The sequence below is a fragment of the Portunus trituberculatus genome, chromosome 39 (assembly GCF_017591435.1).
Source record: "Portunus trituberculatus isolate SZX2019 chromosome 39, ASM1759143v1, whole genome shotgun sequence".
Taxonomy (NCBI): Eukaryota; Metazoa; Arthropoda; class Malacostraca; order Decapoda; family Portunidae; genus Portunus; species Portunus trituberculatus.
The window spans coordinates 21,522,716-21,550,506 of record NC_059293.1 but is presented as its reverse complement, the minus strand read 5'-3'; the positions used below and the strand labels follow the sequence as shown (position 1 = coordinate 21,550,506).

Genomic DNA, 27,791 nt, shown 5'->3' with positions numbered 1-27,791 from the left:
CACTCCAGCCTCATTTATCAAATACAACAGAAAGCAGTGTCACCAAATTACCTGATGCGATGCAGACCACGTAAAAGTACATCAGTGATAACGAACTATACGTGTCCAGAAAGCCGCGGGTGCTCAGTAACAATAAATGTGTATATATATATACTAATGAATCCGCGGTTTTTCCGCAATAATTACGAGTCATATGAGTCATAGGGGAGCCATTATTTCAAACCAGCATGTCAACATGTGAAGGAACAGCACGCCCTGAGTAGCGACACAGCAGAGTAGACAGTGGAAGCATGGCAACATGACACTCGTAAGTGTTTTCACTCCAGAGGCAAAAGCAGAAGAGTGTTCAGTCTGCCTGTGTTGGTGGTGGTGAAGAGGCCCTACACGTCCCAAATAAACATACAGGTTTGTTGACAATCTGGCAGTATTAGAGAAAGCACTCCACATAAACCTTGCAACACAGCGGGATGTCATTGTCCCCGTCACTCTCTTAAGCTGGAGTACTATAGGAACAAACACTTCACATAGGTCTCTCTGTTAATCTGTTATATATTCATTGGTAATCTTCTACCTGTAAGTCTGAAGAGAAACCAAATATTATCTACTTAATACAGATATATTTAATCTTTTGAGACAAGTTCTTGGCCACTCCTTTCATTTTTTTTTTTTTTTTGTGTGTGTGTGTGTGTGTTTTGTGTGTGTCAGAGAAAACAAATTTAGATCGAAATCAAACACACTTCTGGCCGTGCATAATGCCACCCAAGGTACACTGTGCAGATAACGTAAGCGAGGCACCAAGCCCACACCAATAACGTGGGACCACTAACACGCTGCCGTCCTGAGCGATGGACCCTCAAGTAACCGGCACCCAGATCTCCTTCATTACCTCTTATCGTTATGCTCACTGGATTTAAGTAAATACATAATACAATGTGAGGTATATAGTGCGCACTGAACCATGTTGCTTATTGGCCGAAACTCACCAATGCATAAAGCTGGTGCAGGCTGAACAACGCTGACCTTGAGACCTGCAGCAGAGGTCTTCACCATCGGCCTGCACTAGCATCAGAATGAGTTGAGGAGTGACACAGCACAATGCACTATTACATGTTTTCCAGCATCTCTCCTAATTGCTGCAAGGATGGACCGCTAGGCAGGTCGCGTGGCCCTTGTGACGGGTGCCGCTTCGGGCATTGGTGCCAGCATGTCACGCAGGCTGGTGGCTGAAGGCATGCGGGTGGTAGGCGCCGACCGGAGCGTGGACAGAGTGCAGGTAATACCAGTGACCTGTCAGTGTCATCTTTCAGGCGAAATAATGCATGCATGAGATCCTGCCATGCATGGGCCACCGAAAACATGTATAACCCTATCACCGACAACACTCTCTCTCTCTCTCTCTCTCTCTCTCTCTCTCTCTCTCTCTCTCTCTCTCTCTCTCTCTCTCTCTCTCTCTCTCTCTCTCTCTCTCTCTCTCTCTCTCTCTCTGTGTCTGTCTGTGCACGCGCGAGGCATTGGCGTCAATGAAGGAACGCGGCGTTGACGACGGCCACATCATTCACATGAGCAGGTCAGCGTGTGGGATGTTTCGCGACGGGCCGGATGAAAGATGACCTTCCTTCATCAATCTATTTCCAAATCTGCATAATGAAACCCTTAAGCTCTACTGACAAGCAACAAGATGTGTTTCTCCATCTCGTCTCAAGCCCTCTGGTCAGGGCGTGAGACATCTGCCTCTCTGTTTGCTTCTGTATGCTACTGAATGATTACCTGCAATGATACACACTATGATGTGCCCAACATTCCTACCATTGATCCGTCCCTTAGGCGTGATAATTCCTGCTTCTTTAACCAATCACAAGCTACCTTTTGAGCTTTTGACCAATCTCACATCACCAGGTGATACTTTAGAATATATTCAACCAATCATGAACTACCTCTGGCCAATCAGAAATTAAGACAATGCCCAGGTTGGAGTTTACGTGGACGTTGGTAGTTTTCCATAGGTTAACCAATTTTCCATTTTTGTCTCCGCCTTTCCTCTCACTCCTTCTTTTGAATCTCTTTTGTTTTCCATCTATTGTATTGACCCGCTTCGCGTTTGTTGTTTTGGCTTCAGTGTTGTTTTCTTTCTTCTCGTTTGTCTGGCCCGTTGTTTTGCTCTCGTGCTCTCCACCTCCCTGATCACTGAGATTTGACTATTTCGAAGGGATCTGATAGACAGGTGTTAATGGCCCTTCCGTAGGGGATCAGCTTGTTATTCTCTGCTCCTCTCAAGTATTCTCCGTTCCTCCTTCTTCTCTCTTCATTCTTGTTTCTTTATTATGTACTGTGTTGTTGTGTTGAGGGGACACAACAGAAGTATACACCACACGGCATCGTGACGCCAAATGTCTGTTACACTGGCACCATTGCCTTTAGTCTTGTCAGGCCCAGAGAAGCGTTACCTGTCTCCCATTTGCAATGTTTCTCTTTTACTAACACCATGGCCAGTCATTGCGTTATATTTCTCCTGACAGCAATGGCGGTCATCACATCTCAGCCTCGCACGGAAAGGGATTCTACTGTGGCACGAAGCACATGGTGATCGCCCTCACCGAGGCGCTGCGGCAGGAGCTGAGGCAGACCAACTCCAACATCAGGATATCAGTAAGCTGTGTGTGTGTGTGTGTGTGTGTGTGTGTGTGTGTGTGTGTGTGTGTGTGTGTGTGTGTGTGTGTGTGTGTGTGTGTGTGTGTGTTCTAGGAGAACACAGCAAATATATATATAGTTCAAGTTGCACTATTTTCAAAGGCCACTGAGACGATGAGCCTTTTTCTTAAGAATGTTTCTCTTCATAATAACAAAGAAATCCTATCGTTCAATATAATCCTAACAACACGCTTGAAAACCAGTGTAACTTCAACTAGGGGCTTTGAAGAATGGTGGCGGTGTAGTACACAAGTTTCAGAATATTGACCCATCACAAGACGCAGAGTGAATGATATAGCTGAGAACTCTCAGTTATGCACCTTCATAGCAAGTACTGTTTCTCAGTAAGTTATTTCATAGTTCAGATTGTATTACGTCACATCAGAAGGCGGTGACGTAGTGGATAAGGTGGTGAGCGTGGGATCGGACAGACGTCCACGCGTAAGTTCGAATCCCACCACATAACACTTTGAAGCTATGCCATTTATCGAGTGGTTTAAAGTTACCTATATGTCACTAAAGATGCGCTTGGGTGGTAATACGGGCCCTAATATGGGTACCACTATAAATAGAATTGCCTGCGCCACTAATGGGTGGAAGCTGAACAGCTCTTCCTATATACTCTTCAAGTGTGCCTACAGGTGCTGTAGGCCATAACATAAAAAAAACTAGACACCGAGTGAATGACATAATGTGCTGAAACAATATCCCTTTTAAGTCCTCTTTCCATCCTACAGTCCATCAGTCCCACCCTGGTGAAGACTGAGTGTCTCTTGAACAGTGGTATAAGCGAGGAAGCAGTTAGGCTCCTCTACAATCAGTACCCAAGCTTGGAGGCAGACGACATCACTGAGACGCTCATCCATGTGCTGTCCGCGCCGCCACACGTGCAGGTGAATACATGTTTTGTTGTGCCCTCCCCCCCCCTCCATGACAGTGGTCCTCGCACCCTTACACGAACCCTGTGAAATACGCAGAGTTGTGCTTGCGTACTGGATAAGGTGGTGAGCGTGGGATCAGGCAGACGTCCACGCGTAGGTTCGAATCCCACTACATACCGCTTTGAAGCTATGCCATTTGTCGAGTGGTTTATAATTACCTATATGTCACCATGATACCCAGGTTCGAGCTGGCTACACCAAAGATGCGCCTGGGTGGTGATATGGCCCCTAATTTGGGTACCACTATAAATAAAATTGCCTGCGCCACTAATGAGTGAAAGCTTAACAGCGCTTCCCACATATACTCTTGAAGTGTGCCTACAGGCGCTATAGGCCATAACATGAAAAAAAAATAATAATCAAATAAAATCTTAACTATATTAATTCAATTTACACTTTTTTGTGTGTAATTTTTTTATGTTCTAATGACAGATTGACAAGATTTGTACATTATCAACAAGAGAAATAAGTTTTTAGACTTGAGATTTGAGGAGGAGAGTAATTCGCCGATATTCTTTAAACAGATTCATGATGTGTTGGTACGACACACCAGGTTCCATGTAAAATAAAGTGTTATTTCCTCGCCTTATGACTCACTGGTTCACAATGAAAACCTTCAAGAGGTAAGTTTCAAGAAACAAGTTTCAAGAGAGAGAGAGGTTTTGAAGAAGGGAGTTACAGTTACAAGCAAGGAGTTTCATGAGAAAGGTTTCACAAGAGTCTCGTAATGTTGGCTACTCTCTCGGACTACTGTTCTGTCGCGGCGCTGGCATCTTTAGTGGGACTTTATTTTTTTTATTTTTCCACCGGCTACGTAGTTGTTGCCCTTGGCCAGAAATTTTCTTATAAAACTAATTGACTATATAAGTAAAAAACAAAACAGACATAAATATTGATCATGATATTTACGACAGCTTTTCCTGAAGTTGTTAACACATACAAGACTTTATTGTGCGTGGCCGAAACTCATGTACTTTCTCTAAGGCAGTTTCCAGACTGTGTATAAGTGTCACCTCAATTAAAACACAACAAACCAGATGGATTATTATTTAAAACATCCTATATCTTGTAAGTTGCCAAGACTGTGTAGTCAAGCTGAACAAAATACACACACACTTATTGCAAATATTCTTCCCCGAAAAAGCATTTGTTGATGAATTCCACACCTGTCGTTATTGATGGTGTAGTTCTTTGGCTGTTCCCGTCACGGGTCACCAAGGCTGTTCAGTATCCTCCAACGCGCCAGTTCCTCAGAGCATTCTTTAGTGACACCATTAATGTACGTCTTCTTGCAATACTTCATAAACCTTCTATTGGGGCTTCCTCTCCTTCTCCTGCATCCTGCGTAGATCCACCTTTATCATCCTCCTTGGCAAAACACTCCAGCCTCGCCTATCAGATACAGCAGCAAGTGGTGGTGGCAGGTGACATTATGCAAACCACATAAAAAATAAAAACACCCATGATAAACAGCTAAACCTGTTTAAAAGCCACAGGTGCTCAGTCACGATAATGTCGGAGTACTAATCAATACGTAACTTTTTTCCGCCTTAATTACGAGTCATACAAGCCATAGAGGAGCCATGTCAAACCAGCAGGCCAACATGTGAGGGAACAGCACGCCCTGAGTAACGACACAGCAGAGTAGACAGTGGAAGCATGGCAACATGACACTGGTAAGCGTGGAAACTGGTTAAACTCGTTACCGATAAAGCATACCAGGCACCCCGTCTACTTTTAGTCCAGCCAGAGATATAAAAAAAAAAAAAAAAAGAGGCAGAGGCAGGAGAGTGTTCAGTCTGTGTGTGTTGGTGCTGGTGAGCAGATCCGACACGTCCCAGATACACATACAGGTTTGTTGGCAATCCGGCAATAGTGGACAAAGCACTCCACATAAACCTTGCAACACAGCGGCATGTCATTGTCCCCGTCACTATACTATATAGGAACAAACACACCACATAGGTCTCTCTGTTAATCTGTTATATATTCATTGGTGATATACTTCTTAAGAGAATACAAATGTGTTTTTCCTTGTATATCCTCTCTAAGGCGCGTATATCAGTTAGCTAGCCGCTACTTTCGATCTTTACGTCAATTAAAGTAAATTGAAATTGAAATTTAATGCATCTATTGCTGTGCACATTGTTATCCAGTATACACTGTGCAGAGCACGTAAGCGAGGCAGCATGTCCACCCCGATAATGTGGTTCAAGTATGTAGGTTGATAAAACAGACAAGTAGTAGGCTACGTGGGGTGAGTCTGCCGCCACTGTTAGGCTGTGCGTGTGTGTTCCCATGGGAACAGTCAGGCTGCACCCAGCTCTGATTCAGCATCCTTTAACTTTATGATCATAAGTTAAAGTAAATTCATAGTATATGTTGCGCACATAAACCCATGTTAACGACAAAAACTCTCCAATGCTTAAATCTTGTGCCGTTTAACAACCCTGAGCAGTCACTGGCCCTGACCTTTGATCTCCAGCAGAGGCCTCCAGCAGTGGCTTGCGCTAAACACCAGTGTGCGGTGAGCGGTGACCAGTGACACAGCACAGTGTGCACCATTACGTTTTCTTCTCAGTGCCGCAAGGATGGACCGCTGGGCAGGTCGCGTGGCCTTAGTGACGGGCGCCAGTGCAGGCATTGGTGCCAGCATTGTACGCAGGCTGGTGGCCGAGGGCATGCGAGTGGTGGGCGCCGCCCGGAGCGTGGACAGAGTCCAGGTAACAACTTTAGCAGCAAGACAAGGGACATTGTACAAAATCCTGCAGTCAGTGACTAATCAATGTTATCTTTAAGTCGAGATGATAACAAAGATGCTGACATTCATGAACTGTGTACTACGCAAGACTCGTATCTCTCTCTCTCTCTCTCTCTCTCTCTCTCTCTCTCTCTCTCTCTCTCTCTCTCTCTCTCTCTCTCTCTCTCTCTCTCTCTCTCTCTCTCTCTCTCTCTCTCTCTCTCTCTCTCTCTCTCTCTCTCTCTCTCTCTCTCTCTCTCTCTCTCTCTCTCTCTCTCTCTCTCTCTCTCTCTCTCTCTCTCTCTCTCTCTCTCTCTCTCATGTCAGCGCACTTTGTACACAGGCCATAGCGGACGAGCTGAAAGGTCAGCCTGGGTCACTGCTCCCCATCAAGTGTGATCTCACCAAGGACGACCAGGTGCTGGCCATGTTCGCGCGCATCAAGCAGGAGCTCGGTGGCGTCGACGTGTGCATCAACAACGCAGGAATGTCCATTAACAGTTCCCTGCAGGGTAAGCGATGCTTTTCCTTCAAGTGAGACGACAAACACAAGTGTTTATATATACGAGTATATATATATATATATATATATATATATATATATATATATATATATATATATATATATATATATATATATATATATATATATATAAAATATCTTCATCAAGTAACGCTGGTACCAAGGCCACCTGGTTACATTCAAACGGTCTTGCCAGTAAGCTAGTAATTCCACCTGCCACTCTTAATTCTGCACCTTCCACAACCCCGCCTCGCCTCACCCTCAAGTGACCGTCCTTGTCATGCCCACCCCATCATTCCCCATGAGTCCCTCAGCCCCACAGAGGCAGGGTTCCCTTTCCACTTTCTCCCCCACTATGAGTCCCTCGACCCATAGCGGCGTTCCCTCCTGCGACCCGCCTCCCCACCATGAGTCCCTCGGCGCCTCTGCGGTGGTCCCTGCCACGCCTGTTCCTCACGCTGGGTTTTCCTGTGTTGTGACAGAGGGCACCCCTGACCAGTGGCGGAAGATGCTGGACCTCAACGTGGTGGCGCTGTGTCTGTGCACGCGCGAGGCATTGGCGTCAATGAAGGAACGCGGCGTTGACGACGGCCACATCATTCACATCAACAGGTCAGCGTGTGTGTGTGTGTGTGTGTGTGTGTGTGTGTGTGTGTGTGTGTGTGTGTGTGTGTGTGTGTGTGCGGGTGCGCGCTGCTTCACAACAGGCAACATATCTTCACATAAGTGTGGTGGTAACCTTTCTACAGCATGTTTTATCGCGTGAGGCAAAAGGCATACAGGTACAAGTTGTCTCAAAGGAGCGAGTTTTCTTCCACATTTAACCTTCCCATAACATTAATTGTAGTCCCATATATGCAAATTCGCATCGCATGACGTCACAATATAAATATATACATTGACTCAATAAATATAATAATAAATATAATAATAATAATAATAATAATAATAATAATAATAATAATAATACAAACAACAATTTGTTACAAAAAGGCCTTCAGTCTTTCCTCTCTGCTCTGCCGCAGCGCCAACATCTTCCTTTACTCCCACAGCATGGGCGGGCATCGCATCGCTAACCTCCCTGGCATTCACTTCTATGCCGGCACTAAGCACATGGTGACTGCCCTCACCGAGGCGCTGCGGCAGGAGCTGAGGCAGACCAACACCAACATCAGGATATCAGTAAGCTTCGTGTGTGTGTGTGTGTGTGTGTGTGTGTGTGTGTGAGAGAGAGAGAGAGAGAGAGAGAGAGAGAGAGAGAGAGAGAGAGAGAGAGAGAGAGAGAGAGAGAGAGAGAGAGAGAGAAGCTCAAGAACACTGCCCGATGTATGTTCTTCTTTTGCACAAAAATATTAACTTGCGTGTTTTGATCTCAGCATGTTCCTTTCCATCTCAAGTCATCGTTCATCAGTCTCTCTCGTTCTGCTTCACTCATGTTACATCACTACACCTCCTTTCCCCAGCACATATAGACTTTCTTTTATATGAATTTAAACATAACTATACCTTGGTGAATGCAAGGCTATCATGGGTGCGTGATGTATACTGTATCACAGCAAAGAAACAGTGCAAGCCATACAGTCATCTATCCACAACCACGGGCATTCAAGACAATATTTCACCTCAGAGCCACAATCACGGACATTCAAGACTGCAATTCATTTAGGGAGGCGGTGGCATAGTGGATAAGGTGGTGACCGTGAGATCGGGCAGACATCCGAATCCCACCACATGTCACCATGATACCCAGGTTCTAAGTGGAAGTGTAATTGCCTTACACCAAAGATGCGCTTGGGTGGTAATATGGGTACCACTGTGAATAAAATTACTTGCGCCACTAATGGGTGGAAGCTGAACAGCGCTTCCCATACTCTTCAAGTTTGCCTACAGGGCCTATAGGCCATAACATATAAAAGAAAAAAAAAAAACATTTCATCTCAGACCCACAACCACGGACATTCAAGACAATATTTCATCTCAGAACATTCACCTATAGCGTTCTCCCTCAAACCCCGCAGGCCATCAGTCCTGGCATGGTGGAGACAGAGTTCGCTGAGAGAGCTGGCATGAGTAAAGCAGCAGCACACCAAATGTACACCCAGAATGCCTGTATGCAAGCGGATGACATCACCGAGTCAGTAATTCATGCACTGTCAGCCCCGCGACGCGTGCAGGTTAGTATTCATGTTTATGTTTTATGATCTCAAACTATAAAAAATAATTAAATAAATAAATAAAATCGGATTTTGATAAAGAGCAACAAAAGTCTATAAAAAAGAATAGATATATGAGATGTATTTCAATGTAATTCAAAACATCATAAAACGTCGTGATTTGGTGGTACAAGAAACCTCCATGCACGGGGAATGTCCAAAACTTGGCAAACACTACAGTAAGTTTTACGTCTGTATTCATAAACGCTCTGCTCTCTTACCACAATTTTTCAAGGCCACAGAGACAATTAGCCGCATTTTTAAGACAGTTTCTCCATCTAATAAACTAAAAAAAAAATCTTGTTAATCCATCACCAGAACCATAAAAAAAAAAATACTCTTAAAAAACACGAGTATCTTCAACTGGAGACTTTGGAAAGCAGTGATGGTGAGAGAACAAAGCGTTCAAAAAACGGGCACTAATCGTCTTGTTGCACGAAGATGTAGTGACGCATCCGTAAATGTCCCTCAACAGATCCACGACATCCTGATTCACCCCACCCAGTCACAAATATAAGCAGCAGCAAACAGTGGCAGACTCCAGCAGACCTCACTTAATGTCGGGCCGGCTGACTGACTAGATGGCTGACTAACAACTAACTAGCATATACACACTTAAGAAGGAGGTTTCAAGACATCTATCCCATTCTTTTAGCTAATTCTCTCGGATCTGCTCGGGAACTGGCATCTAAGTGGGCTTTTTCTTTTGCATTTTATTTTTCTGTCCTTAGCCAGATTTCCCCGCTTACATGAACACACACACACACACACACACACACACACACACACACACACACACACACACACACACACACACACACACACACACACACACACATACACATTTCATCCTTTTATTCAATAGTATATGAGCCTCAGAGAAAAAGCTTAAATGAATGTTTAAAGGAAATAAAAGTTTGGAGGTCATAAAGTGGTTGTTGTTTTTTTCTTTTAAGAAACATTGACCAGATATATTAATGCAGGGCGTGACTGTGTATGTTGATCAATATGAGCAGCCCGTCCTTTGAAGAATACCTCCCCGTCCACACTCTCTCTCTCTCTCTCTCTCTCTCTCTCTCTCTCTCTCTCTCTCTCTCTCTCTCTCTCTGTCTCTCATGCTTTCCGTCCATTGTTTTCTTTCGATTTCATAAGATTTTTTTTTTCCTTATGACTCTTGAACGAACTGTTATGAAGGGCACAGCGGAGGGCGGGGAGCGAGCCTTCTGCCTTGTCGTCCTTTTGTCTTCTGCCATTACCTACCCATTAGTCCAAAGAGCAAGTCACCTCGAGAACACTATCACCATTACCGCCTCACCATCACCATTACCACCTCATTATCACTATTACTTCCTCTTTTCGCCATTACAGTCTCACCACCACCATTATAGCCTCACCATCACCATACTCTCTATCACCATTACCACCTCACTATCACCCATAACGTTTCACCATCACTATTACTTCCTCTTTATCACCATTACAGCCTCACCATCATAATAACCACCTCACCATTATCACTATGCCTGCCTTAGTTTCTCTGTTCATGATACGCAATTTGTACAGTACATACAATGATTAACTGCCTTTTATTTATCTTTTTACGTATGGAATGAATAAATGGGTGAATAAATGGGTGAATAAATGCATGAAAAACGCACCTGGTCTGTAGTTTGTCTTGAGGAGCAAACCACGCACTATCATGCAGTAAGACGGTTTAAGAAATGCAGACAGAGCGGTGTGTTATGCGAGTTATACGTGACGGGCTGGCGATCAAGGAAGGACTGGGAGGTGGCAGCGTGTAGCAGTGAGAGGCAATTCACAAAGGTTGGTATTCTCAAACACTTCTGCGCTTCACCTCCATTTACACGAGTTTTTAAGGTGATTTTTAATATTCTAGAGACAGAGTGACAAGATTTCTAGATTATTAACTGGAGAAATACTCTTGAAAATCCCGCTAATCATCCCTGTGGCCTTGGATAATAGTCATGGTGAGAGAACAAAGCGTTTATGAATACGGGCCAAAGACTCACCAGAAAAGCTCAGTGGTAAAGCTATCTTTACATTTGCGACTTTTCGTGTGTCGGCAGAAATCAGCACAAGTAGGCAGAGGTAGGCAGGTTGTCTGTGGGAGGTCTGTAGGATCGTCACAAAGAACCTTTGGAAGTCGCCGTTCGGCACAAGTTTTCAAAAAATTTGGAAAACTTGGTGCGAGTTGCGAGCGACTGGCGATGTCGTCACACAATGTCGTAACAAGTCTGCAGGACATCGTAAAAATCGGCAGACATCGTCAGAAAGTCGGCACAGTCGTAACACTTACGAAATGTGACGACGTTGTGACGACCAGGTGACGATGTGACGACCTCTGTGGCGACGTGATGTGACGACGTGTGACGAGGTGTGGCGATTTGTGGCGACTTTGTCAAAAAATTTTGCGACCTTGTGTGGCGACGTGACGAGGTGTGTGACGACGTCTCCGACCTCATGACGACCATGTGGCGAGCATGTGACGATGAGGTGACGACCCCGCCGACGTCGCAGTAATTGTTGTGGCAGCATCGCATTAACACGTCTTTACCTGACCCAGGGCTGCCGTGTATATAAGGCGCTGGGGACAACACTGGGCATTCATTCTTCCACTGACCACCAGCCTGAAAACACCTCTCCAAAGAAGAACCACCAGCCAGCCACCAGCATGCCACGCTCCACTCAGCCACGCAAGAAGACTGCCAGACAACAGCAACAAGTCATTGAAGTCACCCCTGACATCATCAGTGTCCCTACTACTGAGGAGTCTACATCAGGGCCCGACAGCCAGCAACAAGAAGAACCCAATGTACTTGTGCAACCCGGACAAGCAAGCACTAGTGCAGGTCCTCCACCCCCTCCACAACCCAAGAAGCAGTACCGTGTGTCCCACAAGGACATCGAGGACTACAAGTTCACCGAGGAACAAGTTCAAACCCTGGTGGATTTTATCAAGAAATACCCCTGCCTCTACGACAAGAGTCACAGAGAGTATTCGAACCACAGCACAAAGTTGGACTTGTGGCAGCAGTGTGCAAGCTTGTTCCCCAACCTACAGTGCCGCAAGTACTTTGAGCAGAAGAGGACGGCCTTCGGCAAAATAGAGGCCATGGAGATGAAGAGCAGTGCTGAGGCAAGAGCACGGACTGCACGGGAGGAGGACATCATGGATACTTGGGATTTCTTCAAGGGTCACAAAGCCCATGCAGCAACGACATCATCCCAGCGATTCTCCTCAGGCCACGAGTCATCCTCCTTCGGGTTTGTCAGCTGCTTCCATCCAGTGCTGGAAGGTTCTGAAGAAGAGGCGCATGGGAGATGTCACTTCCACCTCACCAAAGGCCGCCACCGAAACAGTAGAGGACCCAGAACCTGAGGGCACCAAAGTCATCAGTAACCTGATTGAGCGGGCGGCAGCATTGACCCAGGCTTGTATGCGTCTATCAAGGCTTGGCAGACGAGAGGTACAAACGGAGATGGCACTCGTGGAAGTGCGGAAACTGAAGCCAAGGCTGGTGTACGAGTTGCCGGTTGCCAGGAACCTCAGTGTCACAGCTAATTTGAGTCCAACTGGGAGAGGCTTTCGCAATTTTGTGTCCTGCTTGATGACCACTGGTGTGATCCTCTCAACCATCTCCTCGAAGAAGGCCGGTGTTATTCTTGTGAACGTCTTGAAGCCTTTTCGATCTTCCCTGTGGAGTTCACAAAGCAGATTGTCGTAGTCGCCATACAGTTCTCTTCTTAGAAGCCATTGCCGGGCCCACCGTGCTCTAGGTCTTCTTCTTCGTCTAGGAGGTGCTTGACGGGGGCGGCGCACGAGACGTTACAGCAGCAACAGGGCAGCAATTGCAAGGAGGAGGCCAACCAGGTACTTGTTGTTCTCGTCCATCTTCTTGTGAGGTCAGGAGGATTGTGATTTGCAAAGGGCAACGCCCCCATATATATATATATACTCCTGAAATTTGCAGAAGGAAGTCCCTCCCGAAATATTCCGAGGTCGTCACAAAAGTCGTCACCTCGGTCGCAAAAGTCGTAGTAGTCGTCACATGGTCGTCACAGCGTAAAAATGCGGCGACGTCGTCACACTTCCAAATAATCCCTAACCGACGTCGCTACATGAAGTCGTCAGACGTCGCCACAAAAGTCGTCACATCTCGGTATGAGGTCGCCATACAAGTTACGACGTCATCACATGATCGTCAAACATCGCACATATAACGGATATTTCGACACAAATCGCTACGATTTGTGCCGATTTGAGGTCGTCATCTCATCGCCACACGAAAAGTCGCAAATGTAAACCCCGCATAATCAACATGCAGCGCAGGGTCTCTTAGCCATCTCAGGCTCCCTCCTCCTAACCTTGCCGCCCCTTCCCTCTCAACGCATTTGCTCCCACCGCCCGCCACCACCACCACCACGAGTCTCATCCCCAATCCAAACTCATCAACACTCGCACCCAAGCAGCCCAACGCAGAATTATGGAAGAGCGGATCACACGCTTCCTCTGGCGGGAACATTAAACTCTCTCTCTAGGAAGCAGTGGACATCCCCCTTCCCCCCACCCACGGTGGCTGGTGACGTCACGGGCACAAGGCAGCAGGGTGAGTCTGCTAGTAGGGCTTTCTCACTCACCGCCGCCATGCCACACACTTCCACACTCACATTTTCAGGACCGAGGTGGCTGCTTCTGAGTGCTTCACCCGAGGAGAGCCTGAGCGCGGCAGTGAGGTGGATGGCCATGAGGAAAGCCTCCATCAGCGCAAGATAATGGAAGTATGCATAAAAATTCATGAAAATGCAGTGGCGCGGCACGGCAACCCCGCATGCCCTTCAGGACCTGCTGGCTGGCTGGCTGGCTGGACTCACCTGCGGTCGAGAGCCACACTGCATCGCTCTGCTGCCAGAAGGCGTGCTGTCGAGGCCTACCCGTCAGGCTGCCATCCTCGTGTTGCCTTCCCTGCATCCTGTCCTACCGTCAGGCCGTCCAACAAGCCTGCAAGCAAACACAGTGTCACAGATAACCTACAGACGTCCCGCCCCGCCACAGCTCCCAGTCAAGGTAAAGTAGAACAGCTACGATGTTACAGGTGCCCCTGAGTGGACGTGCTGGAGGACTGGTCGTCGTGAGCCCCGCCTCTCACGGCAACCCCCGTCCCGTCAAGACATCAACACCTGGCTACGGGTGCTCCTTTTTCCACAAAGATGAATGGAATTCTAATGTGAAGTACGTAAGCTTCCGCATAAATTATTTGTATGTCCCCCTCCCCTCCCGCTGGCCACCACTCACCTCGCCACGGAAGGCCACGCATGGCGGCGCCCCTGGGAGTGTCCAGCGCGCGCCCGGGAACTCAAACTGGAATAGATAAGAGAAAAGGGAGCTCAATGACATGGCTGTACTTCAAGACTCTGAGTAAAGCTGACAACAGATCTTGTCCTACACACAGGACTGGTCACCAGCTGATAGGGAACAAGGAAAATAAAGAAGTAGCAGCAAGTAAGATGCCCTTGAGATGACACAGCCGAGTATCGCACTGCACCACTTTGGCTGAAGCGAGACGCTACCCGCGTCAATAACATGCTGCGAAGAACTGCACGTGGAAGTGATTCGTGACCAGTGACACGTGATACACTGCTTGACAGTACGGCAGTCGCCTACAGCCTGAAGGCTACCCGCCTGCCCGTCTGTCCGCCCCGCGCAGTACGGCCCCGGCCAAACACTTTCACTAATGAAACACATCTGACCTTGAGTGAGAGCGAGCGAGTGTTTGAAAAAGCTGAAGGCAGAGCAAGCCACTTTAAGTAAATCAATGACAGACCGACTTCTTAACCAGATTGATATAAACATGTCTGATATATATATATATATATATATATATATATATATATATATATATATATATATATATATATATATATATATATATATATATATATATATATATATATATATATATATATATATATATATATATATATATATATGTTACAGTTAATACGTATAATCAGTTAATATGTATATTCCCTGAAAAAAACAGTTAATACATATATTACCTGTTTCACTCAGGGAATATACATACCTAAAAATTTCAGTTATTATACATATTACCTGAAATGTGGAGGCATTTTTTATACATATTCCCTAAACTGAAAATTGAAGGGGTGAAGTGAAAGCTGTTGTCACTTGTATGTTCACTCACTCTCCAATAGGCCTATGAACAATATGACTATTGACTACTGCCCTTTAATTCATTTACTGTTTCAAAATATTCATCACGTATAATTAGCACTCTTTTGTTTTTGCTATGCCACTTTTTTAGTTCTTCCACAAAATGTTGCTCTCTTCTGGCTTCAGAATCCATTTTACAATCAGAGACTTAGAAGGTTTCACTACCCAGATCACAAGTCAAACTGAAACAAAGAGAAATAAATAAAGAAGGTCTCTCACTTGATGATGAGTCAAGCCCATCTAGAACGGAAGGTTTGGGTATATTGGCTATATTAGTGATGACATCAGAGTGGGTCAGGCCCTCAGCCTTATGTAGGTAGACAAGAGCTGGCGACACACACACACACACACACACACACACACACACACCGACCTTATTATTAGTCTTTGTCCTTCCAGATTATCACGGAGATACTTGTAAAACGTTTGTAGAAAAGGGAGGACATCGGTAGTGATAACATAATTATAAGTAACAAATATATTCCTTACCTTCGGCAGGCCAAAGTCTACACACGTTCACATCAACAACGTAGGTAACACTGAGGCCCAGTTGCCGACTTGCCGTGTGTTCCGTTCAGTCATAGGTTCATAGTCTCGAACCATTTATTTCGAGTTTCCTTCTTTCTCGCTACTTAACCAACTGCCTTCCCGATCGCGAAGCACATAACCAGCTCTCTGTGCCTAGCTCACAACTAAGAAAGATACGTGATGCTTTTACTCATACTGCGAACAACCATATACCAACCACTTCCTGCACCAAAACTGGTCCACTGCCACACTCACAAAGGGCAGTAGTCAATAGTCATATTGTTCATAGGCCTATTGGAGAGTGAGTGAACATACAAGTGACAACAGCTTTCACTTCACCCCTTCAATTTTCAGTTTAGGAAATATGTATAAAAAATGCCTCCACATTTCAGGTAATATGTATAATAACTGAAATTTTTAGGTATTATGTATATTCCCTGAGTGAAACAGGTAATATATGTATTAACTGTTTTTTTCAGGGAATATACATATTAACTGATTATACGTATTAACTGTAACATATATATATATATATATATATATATATATATATATATATATATATATATATATATATATATATATATATATATATATACAAGTAGATTAACGAATAAACAGGAAATCCAGACAAGACAGTGTAATTATTAAGGAAGAAATAGTCTTCATTGAGCGTCTTAACGGAAATTTTCCTCTACAGATGCGGTGGGAAGCCTCCACGTGGGTGATGGTGGTGGTGATGGCCTGCCTGGGCGCCTGGACTTGCCACGCCTGCAACGAGGTGGTGTGCGCTAGCATGGTGAGCAAGTGCATGCTGACCCAGGCATGCAAGTGTGATCTCACCAGGTCCCCAGACAACAACTGCACCTGCTGCCGCGACTGTGCCAAGTGCCTGGGCTACCTGTACACCGAGTGCTGCTCTTGCCTCGGTGAGTCTGTCTTTCCCTCGATCTTCATCCCTCAACTGGTTTTCTCCAGCCTTTTTCAATCGGCTCTTGATGTTCTCTTCCTATTACGTGACCAAACCATCTCATTTTTGTAGTTTTCGTAATGCATTCCATCCCGTCACGGCTCTCCTTCTCACTTCTTCATTTTGTTGACGTTCTCAGAGTGACACAAGCACGATCCACCAGAACCACGCCAGCCATGCAGCCAGCCAGCCATTAACAACGTTACCCTTTGCAGGAATGTGCGAGGCGAGAGCGCAGGTGCTAGATAGGACAGACTCTCAGGTGGGCGACCTTCCTGAGCCCTTCCCTCACATGTTCAAGGCTCTGACCGGGGAAAAAGACATGCTCCTCCGCTGGACCTCCATAACTTTCCCTATCGACGTGGACCTTACTGACATCGACGCCACTACCATGAACAAGAACAGATATAAGTTGGGTGAGTGGGAGGTGGGGTTTTGCTTGTTCCGTGCGACAGACACACACTGCTTGGATGCAGACCTTCAAGGAACCATATTCTCAAACACTTCTGCGCCGGACCTACATTACATTCGAAAGGCTCTAATTGAAGTTATACGGGTTTTTAAGGGTGCTTTATAGTTCGAGAGAGAGAGAGAGAGAGAGAGAGAGAGAGAGAGAGTGTGTGTGTGTGTGTGTGTGTGTGTGTGTGTGTGTGTGTGCCTACGTGTAACAGCAATAATCTTTCATACCTTCATTACATTTCCAAAGGATTCACTTGAAGTTATACAGGTTTCTAAGGGTGTCTTATGGTTAAAGAGAGAGAGAGAGAGAGAGAGAGAGAGAGAGAGAGAGAGGGTAAGTGAAGTAACAACAATAAATCTTTCGCACGAGGAAGGCGCGGTTCTGGTGGACAACTCCCAGGACACCACACAGATCGACCAAGTGACCATGAACTGCACCGTGATGTACATGTCGCAATGCATGTCCGGCAATAAGTGCAAGGAGACATGCAGATCTACTGGAGCTACTGCCTATCGCTGGTTCTTCGATGGCTGCTGCGAGTGTGTGGGAAGCAGCTGCGTTAATTATGGCATCAACGAGAGCAGGTAAGAACTCTGGCACTCCTTTCATCCCACCATAATCATTGTCTTTGTCAAGTATTGTGCTAACGAAAGCAGGTGAGAATTGTAGCACTTTTTCACCGTATCATAATCATCTCTCGTCAAGTACTGTGCCAATGAGAGCAGGTGAGAATTCTGGCACTTTCATCCCATCATAATCGTCATCTCTCCTCAAGTATACAGTGCCACCGAGAGCAGATGAGAACTCTGGCACTTGTTTCATCCCATCATAATCATCATCATCTCTCATTAAATACTGTGCCAATGAGAGCAGGTGAGAACTCTGGCACTTCTTTTATCCCATCATAATCATCATCTCTCGCCAAGTACAGTGCCAATTAGAGCAGGTGACAATTGTGCCACTTTCATGCCATCATAATCATCGTCATCTCTCGTCAAGTGAGGAATGTAACACTGATGATGTCTATATGTCCGTCATCATTAAACATTTTTATCTCTTGTCTTCCTTTCATGTTTTCCCAGCTGGGGGGTTGTGTTTTTATAGTAAACAAAATCTTCCATGCGGCAATTCCTTATCTCATCATGTGCTACATTTCGTCGTATTTTGACTGGTTGTTCATTGATTGGGTCGGCAAGTGTTCAAGGCATCAGTAATGTTGAAGTGAGTGTGATATAATCGCACGTAGGAGTCCTTGGGGTCAAGATCTTAGTTAAGGGGTTAATTCGGTCAGGTTTTATTCTAATTCTAGGATCGGCAAATTTTTAAATACTTATAATATTAAGCTGACAATGTTTCAGAGATAAAGATCCTGGTTTGGAGGTTAATTACTTTAGTTTGTTCAAGGTAAAGTTTTCAAGGATTCTATTTCAGTGAGATGCTTATAAACCCAAAATTTAAATAATATATTGGGCGTTTACATCAATGTGGTCCTGAGGGGAGCACAGTACGTGTCACAATAGGAATCCCTGTAACGCGGTCATTTTGCAGAGACAGCTTTCACATTACTGTTAAACGACTTGAGTAGCTTCTTTCAAGAGGGAGGTATCAAGACAATTGTCCCTTTCTTTCGGCTGACCCTTTGACCTGCAAGCAGGCCGGGAATTAAATGTTGTTGTTGTTGTTTTTTTCTTATTATTTTTTATTTGTCATGGCCAGTTTCCCCCCTTACATAAATGGAAAACACACACACACACACACACACACACACATCGACCTCTATCCAAACCAAGTAGTCTCGCCCGCCACCAGGTATCTGTGGCAGCTTCAGTAAGCGTCGTCTGCTTTAACCCAAGTATGAGAGGCCATTGTCTCATCACAACACTATAACCTGTATCCCTCCTCAAGGCCCATCCATCTGTCATCCAGATCATATTCTGGATCACTCAGATCAGGGTAAATCCAGATCGAGAAGTAATTAGAACACGATCAGTGATCTGAAATGGATCACAATAAAAGAAGACACCTTTTTATGATCGTGAAGTCACTGCTCACTGGCGGCGTTATGGGCTACTTTCAACACGGATATTCTACTGATCTCTTAGTAACTAGGCTTACACAACTATTCACTAGTGGGATGATGGTCATTCTCTCAAATGTTACTAATATTTCTTCCTGGTTACGGTGGTTACCCTTGACACTCTCCTGACATGCCGCCACGCACCCGTCTTGCTCTTCCTAGCACACCATGGCACGCGGCCCACGCAAGCAGCACTGCTGCACCCAAAGCTTCTTTACTTGCAACCTTCTTTTGACCTCTTTAGCTTCTTATCGCTTGTAGGTCGTGTGTAGTGTTTACAACACCCAAAAGATAACAGGCTCATCCTCGGCCGGTTGTCGATCAGAGTGGCTGAGAGCTGCCTCAGCCGCAGAACCTCGTCCTCGAGTAGTGTGTCTCCCTATAACAAATCGTACTTTCAGATAGTGTAGTTCACTTACATCATGCGTGTGTTGGATTGCAGTTAATAACTTTTTGCTATATAATTCCTCCATTTGAAGAGAATATTTAACATTACTGTAATTTACTTTGCAGAATCGTGGTCAATAAAATAAATAAATAAATGAAGTGTGTATAGGCTACACACACACACACATACACACACACACACTAATGCTTTAATTAAACACAAATAATCTATTATCCCTCGTTAATAATAATATGAATGCGAGTGATGCAATAAAGACACCAGCATCCGATATAGCCTAGTGCCTCAGAGTGCTGGTGGGACAGCTGTAGGTGTCATGCATGGTTAAAGCTCGAACGGTCTAACCTCAAATCCATCTTATTGCCTCCAAAAGACTATATAGGCAGCCATTATTTGTTATTTACTCACACAGCTCACACTGGTTGTCTTGCTGAAAAGGATGAATATGGCTACTCCAGGGCATCGAAATACCTTTAAACAATACTTAATCTGAAAACTATACTTAACCAGTAGTCATAACTTCCCTCCACTGTATTTACTTGTTTCTCACCTCAGGTGCATCCAGTGTTCCACAATAATAGAGGACGTCGATGCCAATGACCTGCTCACTGACCAGTACCTTGCTGGCAACGGTGAACCCTTCGACGATCCCGCTGCCCAGGGAGTGGTGGACTCTGAAGACGTGTAAGAACCAAGAAGTCACGATACATGAGTCTCAGCCATTATGGCAGTCATCCAAATACTCAAGTCACCACAGCAGTTACCCAAAAGTCAGACTTTGAAACATGAGAGTAGCTTCCTGCAGTTACCACATAAATGCTATCAAACTCACTTAAATTTACCCATTCGCTGCCACCCAGACATACATTGCAGGAGATGAAAAATAGTGGTGCATTTGAACAGCCCCCTAAAATATCCTACCATTTCCTAAGCATACTGCCAGGATTGAACCCTGCCTCTCACCACACCATCATTGAATCCCTTTCGCTGAGGCAAGCACTGAACCACACTGATCCCAAGAGGCTGGGTGACAAAAGCATTTTCCAACACATTACGAAGCTGCAGTGAGACAAATGATACTAGCGCCCCTTCACTAGAGGCAAGCATTGTATTGTACATATCAAAGTGCCACCAGGCCCCACCACTAAAACATAATAAATAGAATATAGTAAGATTAGCTATTCAAACAAAACCACACTACCTTACTGTATATCTTTCTTTGCTTAGCCCAGTATTAAAGCAATAGATGCTTCAAGCATTAATTCAAGACATACTTCTATATAAATTACTTTTAAGACTTAAAAGGAGGACTTATGTATTGTAAATAGATTCAAATGAGTACCTTCAAAAAATAAAACACCTGATGCCTGTTTAGTCAGCTTTCAAGTAGTATTAGGTAAACCTAAAAAAAAAAATGTTCATGGCACCCTGTGGTCAGTGCTCAGAAGTGGTAATCTCAAGGACCAGAGTTAATTCTGTCAAGAAAAACCTGAGTAACTGAAGAATACCCACATATCCCATCAGCCACATCCTGACAGTTACTGCATCAGCAGGGTCTGGGATGTGGCATGAGACTATGTAGAGGTCTGCCTGCACCACCTCAGGCAGGGACCAACCAACCAATTCTCCACATACAGAGACTGACCACACTGCCATTGGTTACCATAGAATGCTCTTCTGTTATGTGCCAAAAACACAAAATGTCATGTCAAAAGATGTAATACATGTAAATATGAGAGAGAGAGAGAGAGAGAGAGAGAGAGAGAGAGAGAGAGAGAGAGAGAGAGAGAGAGAGAGAGAGAGAGAGAGAGAGAGAGAGAGTCAAACTGTTCATACAAGTTAATGTTAACCATGATCCTTTGCTCACAATACTGTACCATTACATACTATGTTCACTGGTCTGCTGAAAACAAGTAAAAGATACCCAAGTAGAAAAGGTCCCTTTATTTATTATGGAGAACCTCTACACAATTTTCCACTTTTATTACAATTACTTTTAAACTCCGGCATAGATTTTTGGGACAATAAACTTTCTATATACAACGTGGCTACCTCCATAATAATTAAAAAATATGGAAATGTAAAGGGAGAAGGGTGTTCAGAGCTGATCCTCTGAAATATTGACATTGGCTTAAATATATACATCAGGAAATAAAGACATTCCCCTGTATCAAGCACTTCCAGACACTGCATGGGATAAATAGAGTCCATTCTCTCACTTTGAGGGAACACGTGGATCTCCTGCCATCAATTAACAGACAACCTCTCCATAAATAAGCTTAAGCCTGGAAGGTGGCCATGAAGTCTATCACAATCTTCTTCAATTTGGCATCAGTGTCCGGGGTGATGTGTCCCTCCTTGGCGATGTTGCTGAGGATGTCCTGGTGGCTGGTCTTGATCATGGCCATGAACTCTTGCTCAAACTTGGTGATCTTGGAGGGGTCCAGCTTGTCCAGGTGGCCACGCACACCACAGTAAATGACTGCCACTTGCTCCTCGATGGCCATTGGCACTATAAGAAAATGTCATCACCTTCAGTGTCGTCTGGCATCAAACTGAAATTCCTTATTGGCACTAATGGACAAAGAAAGAATCCAACAAAAAAAAATGGATATTACTCACCATACTGTCCCTGCTTAAGCAGCTCAGTGAGGCGCACACCACGGTTCAGCAGCTGCTGGGTGGAGGCATCAAGATCAGAGCCGAACTGGGCGAAGGCAGCCACCTCACGGTACTGGGCCAACTCCAGCTTCATGGAGCCGGCAACCTGAAAGTATAAAGCAGAGTTATGGTTTACCTTTTTAGCAAAAAATTAAGCTTTTCTTCTCAAATTATCAGGGGCTCCTTCAACCGGTGAACACAACAACGAAGACCACTCCAATACCTGCTTCATGGCCTTGGTCTGGGCAGCTGAGCCTACGCGAGACACAGACAGACCCACGTTGATGGCAGGACGAATACCCTTGTAGAACAGCTCAGTCTCCAAGAAGATCTGTCCGTCAGTGATGGAAATCACGTTGGTGGGGATGTAGGCAGACACGTCACCAGCCTGAGTCTCAATGACAGGCAGGGCAGTGAGGGAGCCGCCACCGTTGGTGTCATTCATCTTGGCAGCACGCTCAAGCAGACGGGAGTGGAGGTAGAACACATCACCGGGGTAAGCCTCACGGCCTGGGGGACGACGCAGCAGCAGAGACATCTGACGGTAGGCCACAGCCTGCTTGGACAGATCGTCGTAGATGATGAGGGCATGCTTGCCATTGTCACGGAAGTACTCTCCCATGGCACAGCCAGCATAGGGAGCCAGGTACTGCAGGGGAGCAGCGTCGGAAGCAGTGGCAGACACCACAATGGTGTACTTCATGGCATCTGGAAACCAGCATCCATCATTAGTAAACACAATATATTACAATACATGCACACAAAACACAGATGCACACATTGTGTGAAAAATCTTGTAGAATGACAAGTGTCATGGGAACACGAAGATTCTTCTTTTTGCTCTAGCACCACTGCGAACACCAACATTCATGAGGAAATGCGATGGCTCGTTGGTGCATCTGTTCTTGATGGGCAGGCAGTGTTCACAAATCATGCTTCATTTTTCTTCAGCTTTACTTCCAACATGCAGGACAAGGGTACTTGTAGCAGGGAAAGCCTCACAATACTTTAAGGGTTACGAGATTCCATCACAATGTCGTCAAGAAATATAATCACATTATGATGTGTGTTTCCAACAATTACATGCACATGCCAACAGGCAACTGCAGCATATGTCAAACAAATACTATATCAAAGAATGACTCAAACTAGTTTCATAAAAACAGCACTGAAAACTCACCAGCATCAGTCAGCCTCTTGACGATCTGGGCAACAGTTGACCTCTTCTGTCCAATAGCAACGTAGATACAGTACAGCTTCTTCTTCTCCTCGGCGCCATCATTGAAACGCTTCTGGTTGATGATTGTGTCAATGGCAATGGCAGTCTTGCCAGTCTGACGATCTCCAATGATCAGTTCACGCTGTCCACGGCCAATGGGCACAAGTGAGTCCACAGCCTTGATGCCGGTCTGCATGGGCTCCCTCACAGAGATGCGGGGGATGATGCCGGGGGCCTTCACTCCCACACGAGCCCTGCCGGCACATGCCACATTATTTGCCTTGCCAAAAACAATGTAATATTGATACTCTTCCAACCAAGACCTGAGCATACCATGTTAATACAATCAATTCCAAAAGTGTAATAGAGCTACCCTTCCTACCAAAACTACCACATGACAATCTTAGCAATACTAGGCATGGCAATACGATCATAATGCCAAAAATATAATATAGAAAAACCGTTCTGGCTGTCCTTCCTGAGATGCCACTTAAAGAACATCTTAATCACAGATATAAACAAATAAAGATGATTAAATAATAAATAAAGAAAATGAGACACCATCAATTGCACACAAAGTTTCAAGACTTGAAGAAATGCATCCATGAGAGGACAGCAGCCTCATTGCTCACCTCTGGCCACCAGTGATGGGTCCCTTGCGTCAATAGCGTTGCCGAGAGCATCCACCACACGGCCCAGGATGGCCTCACCGACGGGCACGTCCACGATGGCTCCGGTACGCTTCACAATGTCGCCCTCTCGGATCAGCTTGTCGTTACCGAACACCACAACACCAACATTGTCGGGTTCCAAGTTCAGAGCCATACCTGCGAGAAACGGTTGTATTACCTAGCGACAGTCTCCGTGCCAAAGTGGCAGTGAATATTATGGCTACTAGGGTGTTGGGTTCCAATATTAGAGCCATACCTGAGAGAACCAATTTGTATTATGGCCCATATTCTGAAACACCTGTCCACATCTCAACTTCTTTCAATAAGCTCTAGATAAACAGGATTTCTCTATGATCAACTAAAGTCTTGCTCCTTCAGTACTGGGCCACATTTTCAATTTGAGTTAGGGTATGATCAGAATTTTGTTTATATCAGGAAGGGTCTATATAGGTCAGATCATTGGCCAGTCTTCACTATTTTAATACCCACACAAGTTTCCAAAGCTGTATAAAATCACCAACCAGTAAGCAGAATGAATATGGAAATGCATCATGGTACTGAAGGGGTCAAGAAGCCACCAAATCATCAGTAGTCTAAAGAAACGGCCACGATGAGTGCAAAGGGATCCTGAACACATGGGTGTGTATCTCGAGTCCCATTACCCAGACTCACCTTTAAGGCCTGAGGAGAACTCCACCATCTCCTCAGCCTGGATGTTCTTGAGGCCATAGACACGGGCAATACCATCACCAATGCTCAGTACACGACCAGTCTCCTCCAAGTTGGCCTTGGGGGCAGCGCCTGTCGGATATTCAGTTACACGTCAATCTCTCACTATCCACTTATTAACATGTATTTTGCCTGCTTATGATACACTATCAATCTGCTATAGAGTGCTACGTTAAAGTGAGAGCTATTTGAATTGGTACATCAGCATCAGTTGGCTCTCCTACACTTCATTTTCCTTACTAGTTGACCAAGTGAGGTAACCAAATGATATAACCAGTTCTTCCTCTTCCTCTGCTAATCATCTTCCTAACAGCCTTACATAAACTTTAAAAAACTCAAGCAAAGAATAGACTTGCTATATATCTACCCTACTGTGGAGTCTAATTTCTGCTTTTGATTCAGTAACAAATTCAAATACCTTAGTAAGATTGTGATATGCAAGTATTTTCAACAACACTCTGGAATGCAATGAGTTCAGATGGGTTTTTTTTAACTTATATTCACAAGATACGAAAATGAAAATGCATTAATAGTCGTGACAGCCACAATAATTCCGGCCACATCCTGATGCTCTTCAAAACAAAATCAAAGGTGAAATATTAACAAGAAAATGTAACGACCGCAAAAAAGACAACCTGCAGGAGGACTCACCCAGGATGCGCTCCTCCAGGATGGTGGAGACCTCAGCCGATGCCACGACATTGCTGGTGGAGAGCTTGCGGGAGACGATGGAAGCAGCCGGCAGGAGCTTGGCAACCTGGGGACGACACACACTCTATACTTCTCCTCTCAAACTCTTCCCATCTTGCACTTCAAAAATACTGTTAATTTATACTTTCCTTTTCAAACTCTTATCTTGTAGTTTGAAAATACTCCTAATTTATACTTTTCATCTCATCTTGCACTTGAAAAATACTCCTAGTCTTTATATCTCTTTACAAACTCTTCTAATCTTGCCCTTGAAAAATACTTTGTCATTACTTCTCACAAAACTCTCTTCAGTACTAAGACACATTTCTACAGTATATTCATTCTGCTTACAATTTTGTTGTTTTATACAGCTTCAGAAACTTATGTGGGGGATTAAAATAGTAAAGACTCTGGTCATTAATCTTCTGCCCTCCATAGACCCTTCCTAATGTCAAAAAAATGGTCTAATCGTGCACAAATCTAAAAGTAAAAATGTGTCCCAGTATTGAAAGGGTTAAAATTACTCTTAGTCTTAACATCTCTTCTTAAACTCTTCCAATCTTGCACTTGAAAAATACTGTTAACCTAATACAGAATAATTAATCAAATAAAACCAGGTAAATATATAAATTGGTCAGTGAATCGTCACCTTACCACTGTACCAATACATATACAACATTGCTACCGCCACCACCACCACTACCAGCATCACCACTCCTCCCCCAGGCATATCATACAACACACAGGACAGACAATGTTAATCTAACAAGCATTTTTCACCGGAGCGTTACATTTTGGGCATTATTAATCATTTAGTTCGTTAAATTTCGCAGCCGATTCATGCACTGCAATTTTCCTTCATATACGGAGAATAAAATGTTTGTGACTTGATTCTGGTAAGATAAGGTTATTTGTACAATCCCCACCACCACCACCACCAAATATCCCCATGACAACTCAACACTGCCATGACCAATACAACGAAACACACATAGCACCATTCCACTCCCTCTCTCTCTCTCTCTCACCAACACTTCACCAGCCAGCCAACCGGTCACAAAGAAATATTACAAGACAACTTAATACTTTTACCAGTCTATGTAACACCCAAACACCGCACTAGTCCTCCCTCTTACACACACACACACACACACACACACCACAAGACCACCACATACACACATTCACAACTCAACCGGTCACTTAGCAAAGGTTCAAGTCAATATTCCAATCATTTCAACATTTCAGCACACCACTCCTCCCTGCCACCCTGCCAATCAACCCTGCACATACACCAAGGCACGTCTAGTATATTCACACAGGGAGAGATTCATAGACAGGCCGGCAGGGGAACAGCTGACCGGGGAACATAGGCAGGTCAGCTCACTTCAGCCGGCTCACAAGAGTATAGCTAAGAAAAACTCAATATTCCTGATTCCTCGCTTAATATAATTCCCTACATAGATAGGGCAGGACGTGAGACATCAGTGGTTTGTGGCATTACCTGGGAGGTTGTCCTGGGCAGCTGGCGCGCCAAGGAGGAGGCGAGTCGTGCAGAGAGCAGAGCCATCTCGTCTGTGTCTAAGATGGAGGAGTCAACTGCACCCTGCCGGTCACACGTCCCTTCCCCTCAAAGCTCTTTTTCGCTTTTTCTCCCTATTCCGAGTGTAATTCTAGTATTTCCTACCCTAAACTAACTCTTACTTTTATTTTATGCGGTTTTAGTAATAATTAGGTATGTTTTAATACTGTTTTCATGTATAAATCGCCTAATTCGTTTTGTGGCGAGATGCGGAGCTCGGATGTCGTCTGCTGGGTGGAAGTTGGAAATGAACCAATTATTTAATCCCCTCACAGCTACGCCGGCTGATCAGTCTGGGGCGTTACTGGGGTGTCAATCATCAAGAAAGAAGATGTTCTGTATTTGTGAATGGAAATCTTACATGGCTGTTTAGATCAATATTTGTGTAATAAATCTCTCTCTCTCTCTCTCTCTCTCTCTCTCTCTCTCACTTTTTTTTT

The 27,791-nt window shown here is 44.8% G+C and overlaps 5 protein-coding genes across 8 annotated transcripts in view; 3 read left to right on the top strand and 2 right to left on the bottom strand.

The window, feature by feature from the left end:
• LOC123515539 (sugar transporter ERD6-like 4) overlaps positions 1-10,893 on the bottom strand; it is a 43,564-nt gene extending 32,671 nt beyond the window's left edge. The window contains exon 1 of one of the 2 annotated variants that reach the window (XM_045274255.1): positions 10,764-10,893. The gene's annotated coding sequence lies outside the window, so the exon portion shown is untranslated. The remainder of the gene's footprint in view (positions 1-10,763) is intronic. The other variant, XM_045274251.1, reaches the window with a different exon arrangement.
• On the top strand, positions 368-3,656 carry LOC123515761 (dehydrogenase/reductase SDR family member 11-like). The gene is made up of 3 exons (XM_045274618.1): positions 368-405; positions 2,517-2,646; positions 3,426-3,656. Exons 2-3 carry the CDS (start codon positions 2,578-2,580, stop codon positions 3,654-3,656), a joined length of 300 nt encoding a protein of 99 aa, XP_045130553.1. The 5' UTR covers positions 368-405; positions 2,517-2,577.
• On the top strand, positions 5,386-10,036 carry LOC123515544 (dehydrogenase/reductase SDR family member 11-like). 2 transcript variants are annotated; one of them, XM_045274268.1, is made up of 7 exons: positions 5,386-5,482; positions 6,211-6,352; positions 6,713-6,881; positions 7,375-7,504; positions 7,945-8,074; positions 8,911-9,066; positions 9,581-10,036. In XM_045274268.1, the coding sequence occupies exons 2-7, from the start codon at positions 6,221-6,223 to the stop codon at positions 9,620-9,622; spliced, it is 759 nt and encodes a 252-aa protein (XP_045130203.1). In that variant the 5' UTR covers positions 5,386-5,482; positions 6,211-6,220; the 3' UTR covers positions 9,623-10,036. The 2 variants fall into 2 exon arrangements, with proteins under 2 accessions (XP_045130203.1, XP_045130202.1); XM_045274267.1 differs by having other exon boundaries at positions 5,427-5,482; positions 6,118-6,352.
• Positions 10,894-13,534: 2,641 nt separating the features above from the next.
• Positions 13,535-21,735, top strand: LOC123515541 (twisted gastrulation protein homolog 1-B-like). Of its 2 annotated transcripts, none has more exons than XM_045274258.1 (5): positions 13,535-13,733; positions 16,587-16,815; positions 17,072-17,272; positions 17,690-17,900; positions 20,355-21,735. In XM_045274258.1, exons 2-5 carry the CDS (start codon positions 16,587-16,589, stop codon positions 20,485-20,487), a joined length of 774 nt encoding a protein of 257 aa, XP_045130193.1. In that variant the 5' UTR covers positions 13,535-13,733; the 3' UTR covers positions 20,488-21,735. The 2 variants fall into 2 exon arrangements, with proteins under 2 accessions (XP_045130193.1, XP_045130192.1); XM_045274257.1 differs by lacking the exon at positions 13,535-13,733 and adding an exon at positions 13,822-14,191.
• On the bottom strand, positions 21,729-27,753 carry LOC123515540 (ATP synthase subunit alpha, mitochondrial-like). Its single transcript, XM_045274256.1, is given in 9 exon segments — positions 21,729-22,311; positions 22,422-22,566; positions 22,684-23,168; positions 23,641-23,933; positions 24,312-24,339; positions 24,342-24,506; positions 25,023-25,151; positions 25,731-25,836; positions 27,274-27,753. Coding segments are annotated over 9 exon segments (1,650 nt in total). The 5' UTR covers positions 27,340-27,753; the 3' UTR covers positions 21,729-22,078.
• Between the last annotated feature and the right edge of the window lie 38 nt (positions 27,754-27,791).

Excerpts from the sequence above, each read along its gene's own strand:
- LOC123515544 (XM_045274268.1), top strand. The coding sequence starts at position 6,221 with ATGGACCGCTGGGCAGGTCGCGTGGCCTTAGTGACGGGCGCCAGTGCA. Across the intron at positions 6,882-7,374 it reads CATTAACAGTTCCCTGCAGG|AGGGCACCCCTGACCAGTGG; the intron begins GTAAGCGATGCT and ends GTGTTGTGACAG. Across the intron at positions 7,505-7,944 it reads CACATCATTCACATCAACAG|CATGGGCGGGCATCGCATCG; the intron begins GTCAGCGTGTGT and ends TTACTCCCACAG.
- LOC123515541 (XM_045274257.1), top strand. The coding sequence starts at position 13,922 with ATGAAAATGCAGTGGCGCGGCACGGCAACCCCGCATGCCCTTCAGGAC. Across the intron at positions 14,192-16,586 it reads CGCCACAGCTCCCAGTCAAG|ATGCGGTGGGAAGCCTCCAC; the intron begins GTAAAGTAGAAC and ends TTTCCTCTACAG. Across the intron at positions 16,816-17,071 it reads CGAGTGCTGCTCTTGCCTCG|GAATGTGCGAGGCGAGAGCG; the intron begins GTGAGTCTGTCT and ends TACCCTTTGCAG.
- LOC123515761 (XM_045274618.1), top strand. The coding sequence starts at position 2,578 with ATGGTGATCGCCCTCACCGAGGCGCTGCGGCAGGAGCTGAGGCAGACC. Across the intron at positions 2,647-3,425 it reads ACTCCAACATCAGGATATCA|TCCATCAGTCCCACCCTGGT; the intron begins GTAAGCTGTGTG and ends TCCATCCTACAG.